We start from the raw sequence: 13,767 nt of genomic DNA on the forward strand, positions 1-13,767 counted from the left end.
GGTGGAGCTAAAGCAACAGGCACGCAATTCCCTTGCCCAAACCACAGAGGGTGCTGTTGAGTCTTGGTAGGAGTGTGGTTCTCACTTCCACAGCTGGGAGAGAGACTCCCTTACTGCTCTGCTCTCCTTTGTGGACAAGTTTGCCTTTCCTGAAGCTAGCTCTCCAGGGAAATGAATAATCATCAGACAGAAATAGAAGGCTTAATTTGGTACCAAAATTGGGAGAAAGCATATGGATCTCAACTGAGAACGTTTAAGAGTGAACAACGTTTTTAATGAGAAAAACAATCTTCAGTACAATTCAGTTTTATTTAACACACGTAAGTACACAGGGACATTCAGCACATATAGAATCTGTTAAGTGGAGTCATCAAGAAATGCCTTGAGAGGCAGACATCTTACGTCACGTGCTGTACACAGTGAGTTCAATCATTACATTTTCATACAGGTATCACAGCATCTTTCGCTTGTAAATTACCAATGAAGCCACATATGTCTCTACGTTTACAAGGACAGGTCCAAATACAGTGCCAACAAGATCAATAAGACACCAAAAGCGTACACTTGGGATGACAAGGTAAAGTTTACCTCAGTGCTGAGAAAATCTGAGCTGTGATGAAGTTTGCAACTGTGGTTGTCAAAACAGCCAAGGAGAGTTTGGTGTGAACAAGAATGCAGATGTTGGTTTAGCAGTTAGAGGTGTCTGTCTCGCCGTCAGATACCATCCACCCCAGAGTTTGACAATTGTAATGTTCTAGGGGCCAAAAGTTTTGGCCGTCTGTGCAGCCAGGCTGTGTGGCCAGCTGGCCGAGGCCCACTGCCCAGGTATTTGGCTCCTAGGGCCCTCACAGCTTTGTTCTAACCCTCCATGGGGTGTGCCATCCATGCTTTGGGGTGGCCTGCCCACAGTCTCACACCTTCCTCCTGATGCCCTGAACATTCTGTTTAAAAAAAAAATCTCTAAGGTATACTTTTACACTTCATCATTCCAAAGCAGCTTTGTAGTCTAGAATAAATTAATCCCCATTTCAGTTCGTAAAGTGAACACGTGCTAGGTACTCGCACTGAAGACTCGGGAAACCACTGGAAAAACCGAGAGCACCTCTTGTTTTCCTCAGGTTTCTCTATCTATATCGGGCACAACAGCATGTTCACCAAACAAAGCAAGTCTACGCTGTATAGTTGTGAGTTTCTTCCTGGGAAGCTACATATATAATCTTTATAAATACAATGTACATGCATTATGGCATAAATTCACTTTTTAAGAATACGTAAAGTCTAAAACCAAGGTATAGGATGGGTTTGCCATCACTAGAAATGACAAACTTCATATCGATATGAAAGAGATGTTCTAGTGGTCTTAATTTCCTAACATGTTCTTTAGAAATCTGTTTCAATAAAATAACAGATGTATTTGTTCCTGGGCTGTGACCCTACTTTTTTTGTATATTATATAAACTCTGACAAGCTATGCTTTTTAAATTAGACACTCCCGTTATCATTTTGGTTGCTTTGTAAACTTCACGTATTTTTTCTGAATTTAATAAATCATTTTCTATTTTTGTATTTAATAAACCATTTTGCCCAATTAACCAACCAATCAACAACCAACCAACCAACCAAATCCCCAACTATATACAGAGCAAGGTTTATTAGGAGCAAGTCATCCAAAATATTATTTTACAGAATTTTTTTTTTTCCATTACTATGAGCAAGAACCAGCATAATCTGACATAAGGAGAGGAAAGTGACCTAGTTAAAGCTTACTTGGAAGTGTGATGAACACCCTACTGCAATATTCGGATAGATTCGGAAAGATTGAGAGCCTCCACATTTGTATACACAGTCAGCCCTCCGTGTACTCTGCCATTTTATATCAGGGACTTGAGTATATGTGAATTTTGGTACCCTCAGGGGTCCCGGAACCAATCCTCCGCAGATACCGAGGATGACTGCATGCTCCTGAACGCTTGTGCCATAGTTAATAATTTTCTAGGATACTTGTTTAAGAGAAATGCTGTCTTAGCTTTCCTTTAACTGATCAGTAGTAGTTTGAAGGCTGAATTGTAACTATTACATGATAGCTGACTTACGGGAACTGCAGGTCTGTGAAGTTTCTGGAAGGAAGGGGTAAGCTCTTTCTTAAAAAGATCTGTAGCCAAAGGATCTTCTTTTCAGGTATACGCTATGCTTTCAAACTTGTTTCTTTATTACAAAAGTCCATTTAAGAGATTATAGTGACTGGATAATTATATTAACTAGATCATAAGTAGTGATCATTTTGATTTTGAGCTATTAAACAGTATCACTTAAGCGGGATATGAGCATTTTAGAAGGCTAGGTGTCTGGGAAACTGTAGTCTCCACAAGGAAAATTTGTGTGTGTGTGTGTGTGTGTATTTTCTCATTAATCTCCAATCAGTTAGGTGTTAATAAAGAAGGTAGTGGCTAAACCCTAGGAAATTGGATTGAGTAATTGCCTAGCAGTCTCCCGGAGAAAAAAACCCCACGTAAACACAGAATCTTTCTGGTAAACAATAGCACGTTTTAGGAAATCCAAAGGAAAATAGTGTCAATAATTAGGACTGCCACATGACCTCAAAACCCAATGTCAGAACAACCAGCTTCCAACAGCATTCAGAGGTGGGGTTCAGCATGAGGAAACTGCTGATCTGGGCTGGCAGTGCAATCACAGTGGTTATTGATTTCCGGGCTTCTGGTGCACCGAGCAACGGGACCGCTGGCTGCCCCGCCCGCTGCGGCGGTGAGAAGCGACCTGGGGATGGGACGGCCACTTCCTGCGGAGCGATGTGTGCATGCCTCAGTCAATAGGTGGCACGAGCAGGAGTCTGCCCCCGGGGACCATGCGGAGGGACACAGACCCGGCTGTGCCCCCCATGACCCCGGCGGGGGTGGGCACTGAGGAAGGGCGGGACTCTGGGCTTGGAGACCTGGGGGAACGGGGACGGGACGCAGACACGAGCCCTAGACCATGAAGCGGTGCTCCCTGCCGTCGTGGGCCATGAGGATGACGTTGCGATTGGAGGTCCAGATGAGCCGGGCCAGCCTGAGGGCATTGTGGGAGCCGGGGGACGCCGGCTGCACGGGGGGCACCTGGTAGGTCTTAACACAGCGCAGCTGGGGTGCCGAGTTCAGCATGCCGATGCTCCCCAACAGGGAGGTGTTCATCTGGAGGGACACGGGGACAGGAGGGCACACGCGTCACTGCAGGAACCGCTTCCCTTTCCCCGCCACAGAGAGGGGTTCGAGGGACACACCCTGGCGGTCACTTTCTCCTCCATCATGAGGCTTCACGGTCATCTAAGAGTCTATTGTTAACCTCTAAAGGGCTCCTTTCAGTGTATTTGAAATTGTTCTGATGCTGTTACAGCAAATGCGTAAACCCAGAGAAATTTTACCTGGTGGGTAGAACTGGACAGCAGGAAAGCCCAGCCGTCTTTAAGAAGGCAGCTAAATGATACATTTTAAGAAAATGGTTCAATCAGACAATATTTGGAAACAGTGGGTATTTCAAATGGCAGACTTTTCTGTTCTTCAGTAATAATGCTCACTGCATCCCCTGAAGAGTGAGCCCCCAAAGACAAGTTTGGAGACTTAGAATTCGTTTGAGAAAATGACGCAAAGTTAAGCAGTAGACAGGGTAATAATAGGTGACCAGATCAAAGCTCAAAACTTACCCCGCTTCTCATCGCTACCTACCACACCTTCCCTCCTCACCTGCTTTTTAAAAAATCCAATCTCTGGAAAGCTCTAGTTTCTTTTGAAGGAAAAAACAAGAATCAACCACCTCTCAACACTGCATGTGTGGCCCACTGTTTTGCTGCCACGCTAAAGAAAGCACACTCTAACGCTTTATTGGCAGGATGTTTTTATCAGTTGGTGATTTCTGCTTTTTGGGCAGCTTTTCTGGCTTTGACTTGAGTTTTAAGTTCTCTTAATTCGTTCACGTAAATGGAAAATAACATGGAAATTATGGCTCATGAACAACTATGCGTTCATGTCAAAGTGCTAAATGCTGAATGGCCGTTATCTAAGTGAACTGTCATCTGAGCGACTGAGTCTGAAGAATCCTTTAGATTCTAAATATTACTTAACATTTTTTCAATATTCATCTTTTGTGCTATTACAAATCACGTGGCAAGCACACTGACCATCAGGAAAGAGGGCTTGGGAATAATATTTTTCTTTGCACTAATTTTCATGTCCAGTTCTTCTCTCCAGCAGTACCTCCACCTGAATGTACGTGATTCTAGGGACTTGCGTGAAGCATGCAGATTATGCTCCAATGTGTGCACACGGTTGACACAGGAAACCTTGGCGTGTCCTAGGACATTTAAGGTGTGATATTGCTGATATCATGCTCTGCATTTGGATCAGTGCAAAATATAAGCCATTCCTTTCCCGGCCCTTCTCAGAAGCAGGCTGGTGTCAGGGGGTGTAAATCATGGCATCTCTGGCGGAACGCGTGCAGGTTCCACTGACATTTTCACAATTTAAATCATCTTGAGTAATAACCCTTTTAAGATGACTAATGTTACTGATTTTCCTGCATTAATAATAGTGCCGAACACAACACAGAGGTGAAAAAAAATCACTAGTGTACGAGGTCACATTTTAAAACCAAATGTATGATTATCATTAACTCTTTCTGTTAAAGTGCAGTTAACATTTAAAGCCAGGCAGTACCTTACCGTCATCCTCTAAGAACCTCTTTCCTTGCGTCCTTCCCTCCTTTTTCCAAAAACTCCATAAAAGATAAAAATCAGGGCCTTATTGCTTTGTGGAGGTTCCCAAATAGCTTAAATATAAATAATGACGGTGAGCTTGATTTGCTAGTTCTCACTTGTACAAAGAGTAACAGTACATCATTATTTAGTCCTCTTACAGAGCAGATCCAAATGATCCAGAAAATTGCCAGTTAAAATTAACTGGCACCAACAGGCATACTGTGCTTTTAAAAAATCTAATTTCTCAGTTGATAAATAACTACAAAGTATTTTTCATTCTTTATGGATTTTCTATGAAAACGTGTATGAAGCTTGATTTCTGCTGGTGGCTCAAAAAGCTAGGGGCATCCGATAGGCTCAGACACATCCTTGTTTTTAATTCCTTCCTTCAAATTTAGCCACGTACAAGAAGTGGGTTGAAGGCTAAAGTGGGCAGGGAGAGAACATCTTACTGGAATGTGACAGGTGGAAAGATTTCCCAAAAAAGTCCATTATTATATCTGGGTTCTCCTTACAAGCTGAATCATCCTTCAAATGATTGATAAGTGCTTTGTTAGGGTCAAACAGCCTTCCTGCCTCAGAACAGGGCTATGTGAAATTCTACACAGTACGTAATGATTATGGTAGAAAACAGATGGAAAGACAAAGACTCTCATGTTAACTATAATTTGTTGTTTCTCAGACCATCCTTTTCCTATGATCTCTTCAAATAAGAGATGAATCTGAAGTAGTAAGGGTGGGTATTGATTTTTCCAGTAAGCTCCATCGAAGAACTCTCACCAAAACAACTAGCCATTTTGTTATTCAATATTAATATTTGGTCAGAGACTGGCTACAAATTATGCTAAAGTAAAGGCACTCTGAGCCCTGCATGAATGAAAACTACATGGAATTATAATATTTGGTCACATTAGCTTTTTTCTTCACTACCAAGATAATAAATACTCATCGTGGAAAATTCAAACAATAAAGAGAAGTATAAAAAAGAAAGCAAAAATCCCCTGAAATATCATTTCCCAGAGACAATCACTAACCTTTTGGTCAACCACTTTCCAGATCTCCAAGCCTATATCCACATAAGGAGAAGCAGGTTTAAGGAGTTTTACATAAACAGGCTCATATTAAAAGGCAGTTGCACAATCTGCTTTTTTCATTCAACAAAATATTGAGGGCAATCTTTTTATGTTAATGACTATAGATTTACATCATCCTTTTAAAATGGCTGAATAGTATTCTATTGTATGATGGAATAAAGAAAACTAAATGAAACCAATATCCATCTGATTTATTATTAGCATTCCTGGAAGAGGGTACTTAATTGTCAGAGGATGGTGGTAAAATTCAGGTGAGAGAATGATGGTTGTATTTCATTACTAAACTCTCCTGGCTCAAATACCAATGGATACACTGAAGTGAAATATTCAAATAGTAGGAATACGTTGTTGGAGAATCAAAGGGCTTGAAAGATTGCCAAATGACATCATTTAGCGGCTGAGTATGTAAACGAACTAACGGCAACCATGGCTTTTTCCTTCCCTTTAAAAATGATGCTTCACAAGACCAGTTCTGAGAAGATTATTTTCTGAACACACAGACATACATACAGAAGTAATTCATCAAAACAGGAAGTGTTTTAATGCTATTCTCAGTGTAAGTAATGTTGCACCCAAACCTTCTACTAAGTCTCACTTGAGTAATTATCCAACCAGTAATTCTCATTAACACTCATTTCTCAGCAAAGATTTTAATAGCTGATGGCTTTTGTAAGGCTCTATATTAATAAGGCTTCATTAAGTTTTCAAAATATATTGCAGTACATTTACTGGAATCATATAAAAGTATTATCATACATCATTAGACCTAAACAATATGTATACAAATAAATCAGCCAAGCCCATTGGGGGAGAGCCACGGTAGATCTAACACTGCTTTTTGGACTCTCTTTAATTCAAAAAAAACCCCCACTATACTTCTGGAAGAGGTTTTATTGTATTTTCTTGAGAAAGTTGAAATGATATTTCTGTGTCTTCCACTTAAATTTTAAGACCAAGCTGGGTATAATTTAAGCAGGGAAGAAATGGGCCACATTTTAAATTCTGACATTGGGTTTAGAGGCAAGAAAGACCTGGGTGTTGCCTGAGTTGCTTGGGTACTCTGTCCACTGAACACACACCCCTGCAAGTAACACAAGGTGCCCCTGGAGAAGAGCGTGCAGACAAGGAAAGGAGCTGGGCAGAGCCGCGTGGACAGACGCGCGGGGTTAAGTGCACTTGGTGAAGCCCAGAGGCAACGGCAGGAGCCTGAACTGGAGGACAGAAAGAGGTGTTTCAAAAAGACAGCATCTAAGGAACGATCTTGATCTCCAGGGTGAGGAAGATGCTAACGATAATTCCATCAATGAGCCGGGCAGCAACTCTGATAAACATAGAAAAAGATTCAAGGAAGGGATGAACATATCCAAATACGACTGTGAAGACCTAGATAAGGGGTAAAAGGTTTACCCCTTAGACATTCAGGAAAATACTGGGGAAAGTTTCACATCTGGCCAACTTAGGAGGTATCCCTTTATATAAGGAAGTGTATTTTCTTAGCAGGAAGAAAAATTGAACAACAAAAAAGAAGAGATCTGGTTTTGTTTATTCCCAAGAATAAAGCATGGGGCGAACACAAGCTCCTGGAAAGCAGGGACCCGAGACTGCTTGGTTCCATGTCCCTAAAGCTAGGCTGGCACCCAGCGCTTCCACACCGGATACATGCCAAATGAAGGGAGTTTCACATGGACACTCCTCTGGGATTTCAAGAGAACAGGAAATTCAGGAAAATGTGTATCAAAGTACAGTTGGTGTCACAGACACCACTGCGTTAACAGAAAAGAACAGTTGGTAGAGACACTGTCTACAGGACCAGTGTTGCAAGAGTTGTTTATGGACTTGTTGTGGGATTTCAGTAGAATAAAATACGAGTCCTGGGGTTACCCACTAGGAAAAATGAAGACTCGGTGACATCTCTAAGGAAAAGTTTAATATGAGCCACTTAAGATGCTGGAGATATATTCTGGAAGAAAGGATAATAAGAAAACAGACTGGAAAACTAAATTAGATGAAAAGTAGAAAAAGCTAGGACAGATCTGGAAGTTGTCATGCTTCAATAGCATGTGGTTAATTAAGCAATTTATTGTATCTGTTTTACATTACATTAGCTATTGAGTTTTTAAAAATCATCGTCACGTTGTGAAGTCTTGTTTAAACTTTTATTTGCTTTTTTAGCTTTCAGAGCAATAAACTGAATCTCATAAAACATACTTGCATCCTAGGATAGGTGACAGAATTTTCCATTAACTTGCGGGCGGGGGGGTTGGTAACGTTTAACTTTTTTGTAGTTATCAGGAGTAAGGTAATTAAAAAGAAGATGGGATGGAGATTAATCACTGAGGATGAAACAAGTTCTATTATAAAACTCAGTTGCTCAAATTAATATTCACTGTAATCATAATCAAACAGAGCTGTTCTCATGTACTGCCAGTCAGTGATACTCAGATTTTTGAAAGTGTTTTAATAGCTTGGAAATGAAGAGCATTATGTGGAAATTCAGAAAGCAAACGAAAATGAGATAATACAAATGAGGCATGAAGTTAATAGGCGGCTGCCCTTTCCCCTGTGCCCTGTTGGCGTTGTCTGGATGCCCTGTGTAAATTAACAGCCTGAGCAGTGCTCCTTGCCCCAGCTCCTTCCAGGCCAGGCCCTCACTTACATCTGAATGATGCCTACCTCTCTCCAAACACCCACCCCTCCCTACCCTGAACGCCTGGCCCTTCCTTGACGTCGTCACCGTGTCTCAGCTCAGGTGTTGCTGCCTCTGTGAAGCCGGCCCACAACCTTACTCCCAGGTTCCCCCTGTATCGTAATTACTTGCTTACTTACTTGTGTCTCCCTCAGACTGAAAGCTTGGTGAGAGCAGACCCCCTCTTTCTAGGTTGCTAATTGTATTCTCAGTAGCCCCTGCATGCTGGCAGCTGGCACATAATCAGCAAGCAATAAATACTTGATATCTGTTGAAAGAAGGGAGGGAGGGCCCAAGGGAGGGTTGGGGGGGTAGGTCACCAGGGAGCCTTTCCCAGCAAAAGCGGGTCATGCACCACACATCAAGACCCTGCAGCATGTGCACTTACCTGCCAGAAAGAAATGTGGCTGTCTGTGTTTGAGTAGGTGGCAAGATATCGTCCATCAGGGGCAAAGGCCACGGCAGTGATTGGTCCCTTGTGACCGTGGATTGTCTGAAATAAAATTCAGAGTCATTCATCGCATGCATTGCACAGACCTGCTACGCATACAGAGGCAAATACATTCGATGCTGAAAAAGTTACGTCATGGATATTAGAGACCATTATGTTCTTTACTTAAAAATTTAGGTTAGAAAAAGAGGAAAAGCAACCAAAGTTCTCTCATTGATACAGCCAGGGGCTTTGATCTTGTTCTGAGGAGTCCACCCGTCTCCTACTGGGTAGGACAGCATGAGTCTGAAGGAAAAGCATATATTAATGGGCAAACCAATGTGTTAACTCATTTATGTCCATTAGAGGGAAGAATTTTACAATTAATTAGGAAGGTGAAAAACTGATCACCAAATCTATCCAGGAACTTCATCTGAAATGAAAAACAATCAAAGCTGTATCATAACATCCCCGTTCTGGAAGGAGTCAAAAACTATAATTTCAACCCCTTAATAATTATACATCTTTCACATTTTATGCTTCATTTCCCACCAATAACACTGTGTTTAAATGCATATGGCCACAATTAGTACACATACATACACGCATGAATTGGAGGTTTGAGCACACATATAAATCAAATGTTATTAAAAACAAGCTAACAGGGATAATTCTGAGCCTTTGCCAAATAGCTATCATTATTTAACCATGAATAAAAAAAAAGGATGTTGTATTTTAGACGCGGTCTTTGATGAAAGGTCTTTACTAAGAAAAAATTACACTCACGTTTAATGATATTAATAGTTACCGAAAAGACTGGGATACTTAGCAAATTAGCATAATACTGTATTGTTTCTACACAAACTATTAAAGACCGGATCTCTACCACACGAAGCAATATTCAGTCTGCTTACAACGAGAGGTTGGTCTCCCCTCTTGGTTTAGGAAGGAATGGGGAAATGTGTTCCCTTAAACTAAGGCAATGCTAGGAAGGGTTGTTTCCATCTGCTGTTTCTTGATGACGAGCTGTGAGCCTTGAGTCTTGGTGGGAGCATCAAGCTCACTGCGTGATTCAGGGCTCTTCCACCTCCGCCCTGCCACACCCATACTGTAAATTTCAGTGAGACACTTCTCACAATTCATATCTGAGTGATTACAATGAGGAAGGGAGACAGGGATGGGGGTGTGAGAACGTTCCTCAGTGCTTTTTGCGTTTTGTTCTTTCCTGTCATTAGACAACGCGCTGTGGGATCCAAAATAATGCCTGTTTTTCAACACTCAGAGAAAAAAAATGTTATACTGTTAGTACTGGGCTTTGGGCTGGCAGAGGACACTGCTGAGTCAGACTGCCTGCCTTGTCTTTGGGCTCCACTGCTTACTGCGGAAGCTGGGGCAAGTTATTTACATTCCTTAACCTCAAGGGCACCCGTGTCTAGGAAGCAGAGATGACGATGATGATGTCGATAACGATACTGAGAATGACACTGATAATTCCTGCCTCAAAGAGCTTTGTGAAGATTAAATGAGTTAGTACATATGTAGCCCTCTGCACAATGCATGGCACATAATAAGAATTCAATGAATATTATTAATATTTGTGTTACTCCTCCTTATTTAAAGATGATCAGATGAATATACTTGAAAGTTGCTAAGACAGTAGATCTTAAATGTTCTTACTACGAAAAAGAAATGGTAGTCACATGATGGTATGGAGGTGTTAGATAACGCCAGGGTGGGTGATCATTTTGCAATACATAAGTGTATCAAATCATCACGTTGTACACCTTAAACTTACACGTTATATGTCAATTATATCTCAATAAAGCTGAAAAAAAACATGACCAGACAAATGTAAACAATCACATAAATCAATTACTTGAGTATGCCATTTAATCAACCCCCCCAAAAATGCCCTAATCATATACGAAACCAGATTATACATATTGGGTTTGACCTGCAAAATGATTTTTAAAAACAGTTTCTGAGTCTATATTTGAATTCATTAAACATCATTTAAAATCAAGATTTCTAGCCTCTCCTGGAAAAGCCCCGGATTGCTTCCACTCTGGCAATCCTGGGCCTTTGCACGTGGCAATATGGGCCAGGCTGAGTGGAGGTGCCCTGTGGGCCTGGGCGTTTGCTCTCATGTCCCAGCCCTGACTCAAGCGGGTCTGTGTACCTAACACCCACTGCCCGACTCCCTTATTTCCTGTCTGGTCCTTCATGGCATTTAATGCAACCCTTCCATTAAAAATATTTCATTCAAAATAGTTTCTTCCATGCTCTGGGGTACTGGTATGCATCAAAAGCGTGAGCACACTAAAAGCTCCTCTAAAAGCTTGCCCTTCTTGCAAGCCCCCCTCCACCAAAGCCCAGCTCCACGTAGAGGTGGATTCAACCCTCCTGCTGGAGTTTGGGCCCCTAAATCTCAAAGCAGAATGCTAAGCCTACCTCCTTCAGATTAGTATCCCTCCTTAATCAGCAACCAGAATGTGCTTCAGATAAGAAGAGAGTGCAACAGTGAGTAGGCTGTAAACCAGAAGGTCCAGAAGGATGTACCAACCCAATGGGCTCCTTAACATACCTCTCTGTGAGGTTGGCTAAGATGGCCCTGTAGTAAAGGCAGAAAGCCAGGCACACAGGCTCCTAATATTTCATATTATATCTTCATCCTTTATAGTGTTTGAAACGTCCACTTGAATACTTCCGGGTCAGCTGAAGACACTCTTCATTATGTTATCTCGTGTCTCTAATAGAAGATCCTGTGAATTAAGTTCATCTTGGAATTTTCTGCCAGGAAAATGTTTATCTTTCCAGATAAATTTTGTTGGTTTCTTTTATCATGAAAAGATAATTACACCATCTCACACGAGCTTGCTTTCCTGCCAGGAAACTCAGAACTATATTTATGCTCATTCTAGGTGTCTAGTAATAAATACTTCCTCCTCATTTCACTAATCACGGTCCTGTTTTCCTTCATTGTTTTCATTGTCAAGGTTAGATACTGAGTTTAATGTGTAAGTTTCTTTAAAGTCTGTTTTGAACAAAGGGGAACTATACTTTAGCTCAGAACACATCAACACACACACACACACACACACACACACACACACACACACAGTGTGACACTGCGAGGTGCCCCACAGGCTGTCATTCAAAGCAACACAGAGAAAAACCACAGAGTACTGACTGCTGTGTCAGCTGATAGACCTGTTGTCTTATAAGAAAGCAAGTACCACTCATGGTAGCTCAGGGAAGCTCACTATTTTAAATGGTTTGGTACATCTGGTGAGTTCATTACAATCTCAGCCTGAGAGGTGCTTCAGTCCCCAGTGTAATGGAAATGTTGCCATTGTCTTTTGTTCAGAATCTCTGAATTTCTCTCAGATCTGCGCAGGCACCACCTGAACTGACTTTAACCCTCTATTCTGGCATTAGATGCAGCTGTGCGCAGATCACAGTGAACTTGGAAGTGCTTTGTGATGGGGCAAACCCAATGGTTTAGGATCTTAAATGCTCAACCAGAAAGAACATTTTCCAAAACAACGGGTTTCAAAGTAAAAGGAGGCTTGGTTTACTTTTTATACGTGGATGAGTATCATATGCCTTGTTATATTTTTAGTCAAAGAAATTGCTGTCTTCAAAAGACAGAAATGGAATATAAAGAAATTAATCTAATTCAAGAAGTGCTATGAACAATAAAAGAAATCAAGCAATTATCCCTAGCAGGAGACAGAGTGCTGAATTGTTAAACACTCTCTCCCCCTTTTTCTTATGAAAGAAAAGGAACTGAGAGGCCTCATTAATAAGGAGCAACGCTTGCACTTACCCAACAGTTTTTAACAGGCACATTCAATGTGCTCGGCAAAGAAGTATAATTAACCCTGTTGTACAGAGGAGGAGAGACACGGATTTCCAAAATGATTTGGTCAGCATCAATACAAGTTATGACTGTCTAGAATATTCTCTAAAACTGCTGTCTCTTCCTGGAGTTCTTGCTAATTCGGCTTCCAAACGTCAAATTTGAGAATTGAAACCAAAATGGAGGACTCTACTGCACCCACTCTACAGACTGAACGAGATCAAAGAGAACATCTATTAATTTCCAGGTCTCATCACTTCTTTAAAGGGGAGGAAAAAAACCCAGCCAAACAAAATTTCCTACTTGTAACATAAATTCTGAAGAAAAGATTTCCAAATGTAGGTACAATTTTGCTATCAAAAACACCATCACAAGGGAAAGACTTATAAAGGACTGACCCATGTATTTTGTCTAACAGTTATTAAACTAAAAAATAAAAAGGACTTTGATCGAACTTTCACAGCCCCAGGGCCTGTAGGGCCTGCGAGGGAAGGGGCCACCCTGGTCGCAGGCCTTCTCGGGGAGCAGCGTGGCTGGCTCAGGGGTAAAACAGGCAGTGACAACGTGAGGGGTGATTGAAAGGTCTGCTGAGCTGCAGGTGCGTCCCCAGTTGGCTGCGCATGGTCTCTGAAATTTCTACAAATACAATTATGCTTTCAGTTGAGGCATTTTCCCTAGCGTGTGCTCTGGCAGACAGCAAACAGGACAAACCTGCTTTCATGAGATACAAGCATGGCAGATGCCTTGAGTTTAGGGTGAGACTGAATGAAGTGTCCACCTGTGTACACACGCAGGAAATAGCTGGAGACAGGCCAGATATCCAGGGAAGTGAGTGCTTAGGAAGTGAGCATGAGCCCCGAAAAGGAAAGGAGAGGTAACAGCAAAGACCTACAAATACCTACATTTTCCTAGGGCTGGTCCCTTACTGATAACAAACAACGCTAAGTG

The 13,767-nt window shown here is 41.6% G+C and overlaps 1 protein-coding gene and 1 long non-coding RNA gene across 7 annotated transcripts in view; one reads left to right on the forward strand and one right to left on the reverse strand.

Moving 5' to 3' along the window:
• Positions 1–252: 252 nt before the first annotated feature.
• WDR7 (WD repeat domain 7) overlaps positions 253–13,767 on the reverse strand; it is a 366,979-nt gene continuing 353,464 nt past the window's right edge. For all 6 annotated transcript variants that reach the window (XM_082416400.1, XM_082416401.1, XM_082416402.1 and 3 more), the window contains 2 exons: positions 8,916–9,020; positions 253–3,188 (listed from right to left, as the gene is read on the reverse strand). In XM_082416400.1, coding sequence (XP_082272526.1) covers positions 2,985–3,188; positions 8,916–9,020 — 309 coding nt within the window. In that variant the 3' untranslated portion in view covers positions 253–2,984. The remainder of the gene's footprint in view (positions 3,189–8,915; positions 9,021–13,767) is intronic.
• The window catches only part of LOC309639345, a 30,070-nt gene continuing 25,329 nt past the window's right edge, over positions 9,027–13,767 (forward strand). The window contains exon 1 of the long non-coding RNA XR_014251611.1: positions 9,027–13,736. This is a non-coding gene — a long non-coding RNA (uncharacterized lncRNA). The remainder of the gene's footprint in view (positions 13,737–13,767) is intronic.

This window comes from Balaenoptera physalus (genome assembly GCF_965194825.1).
Source record: "Balaenoptera physalus genome assembly, chromosome: 12".
In the NCBI taxonomy this organism is placed as follows: Eukaryota; Metazoa; Chordata; class Mammalia; order Artiodactyla; family Balaenopteridae; genus Balaenoptera; species Balaenoptera physalus.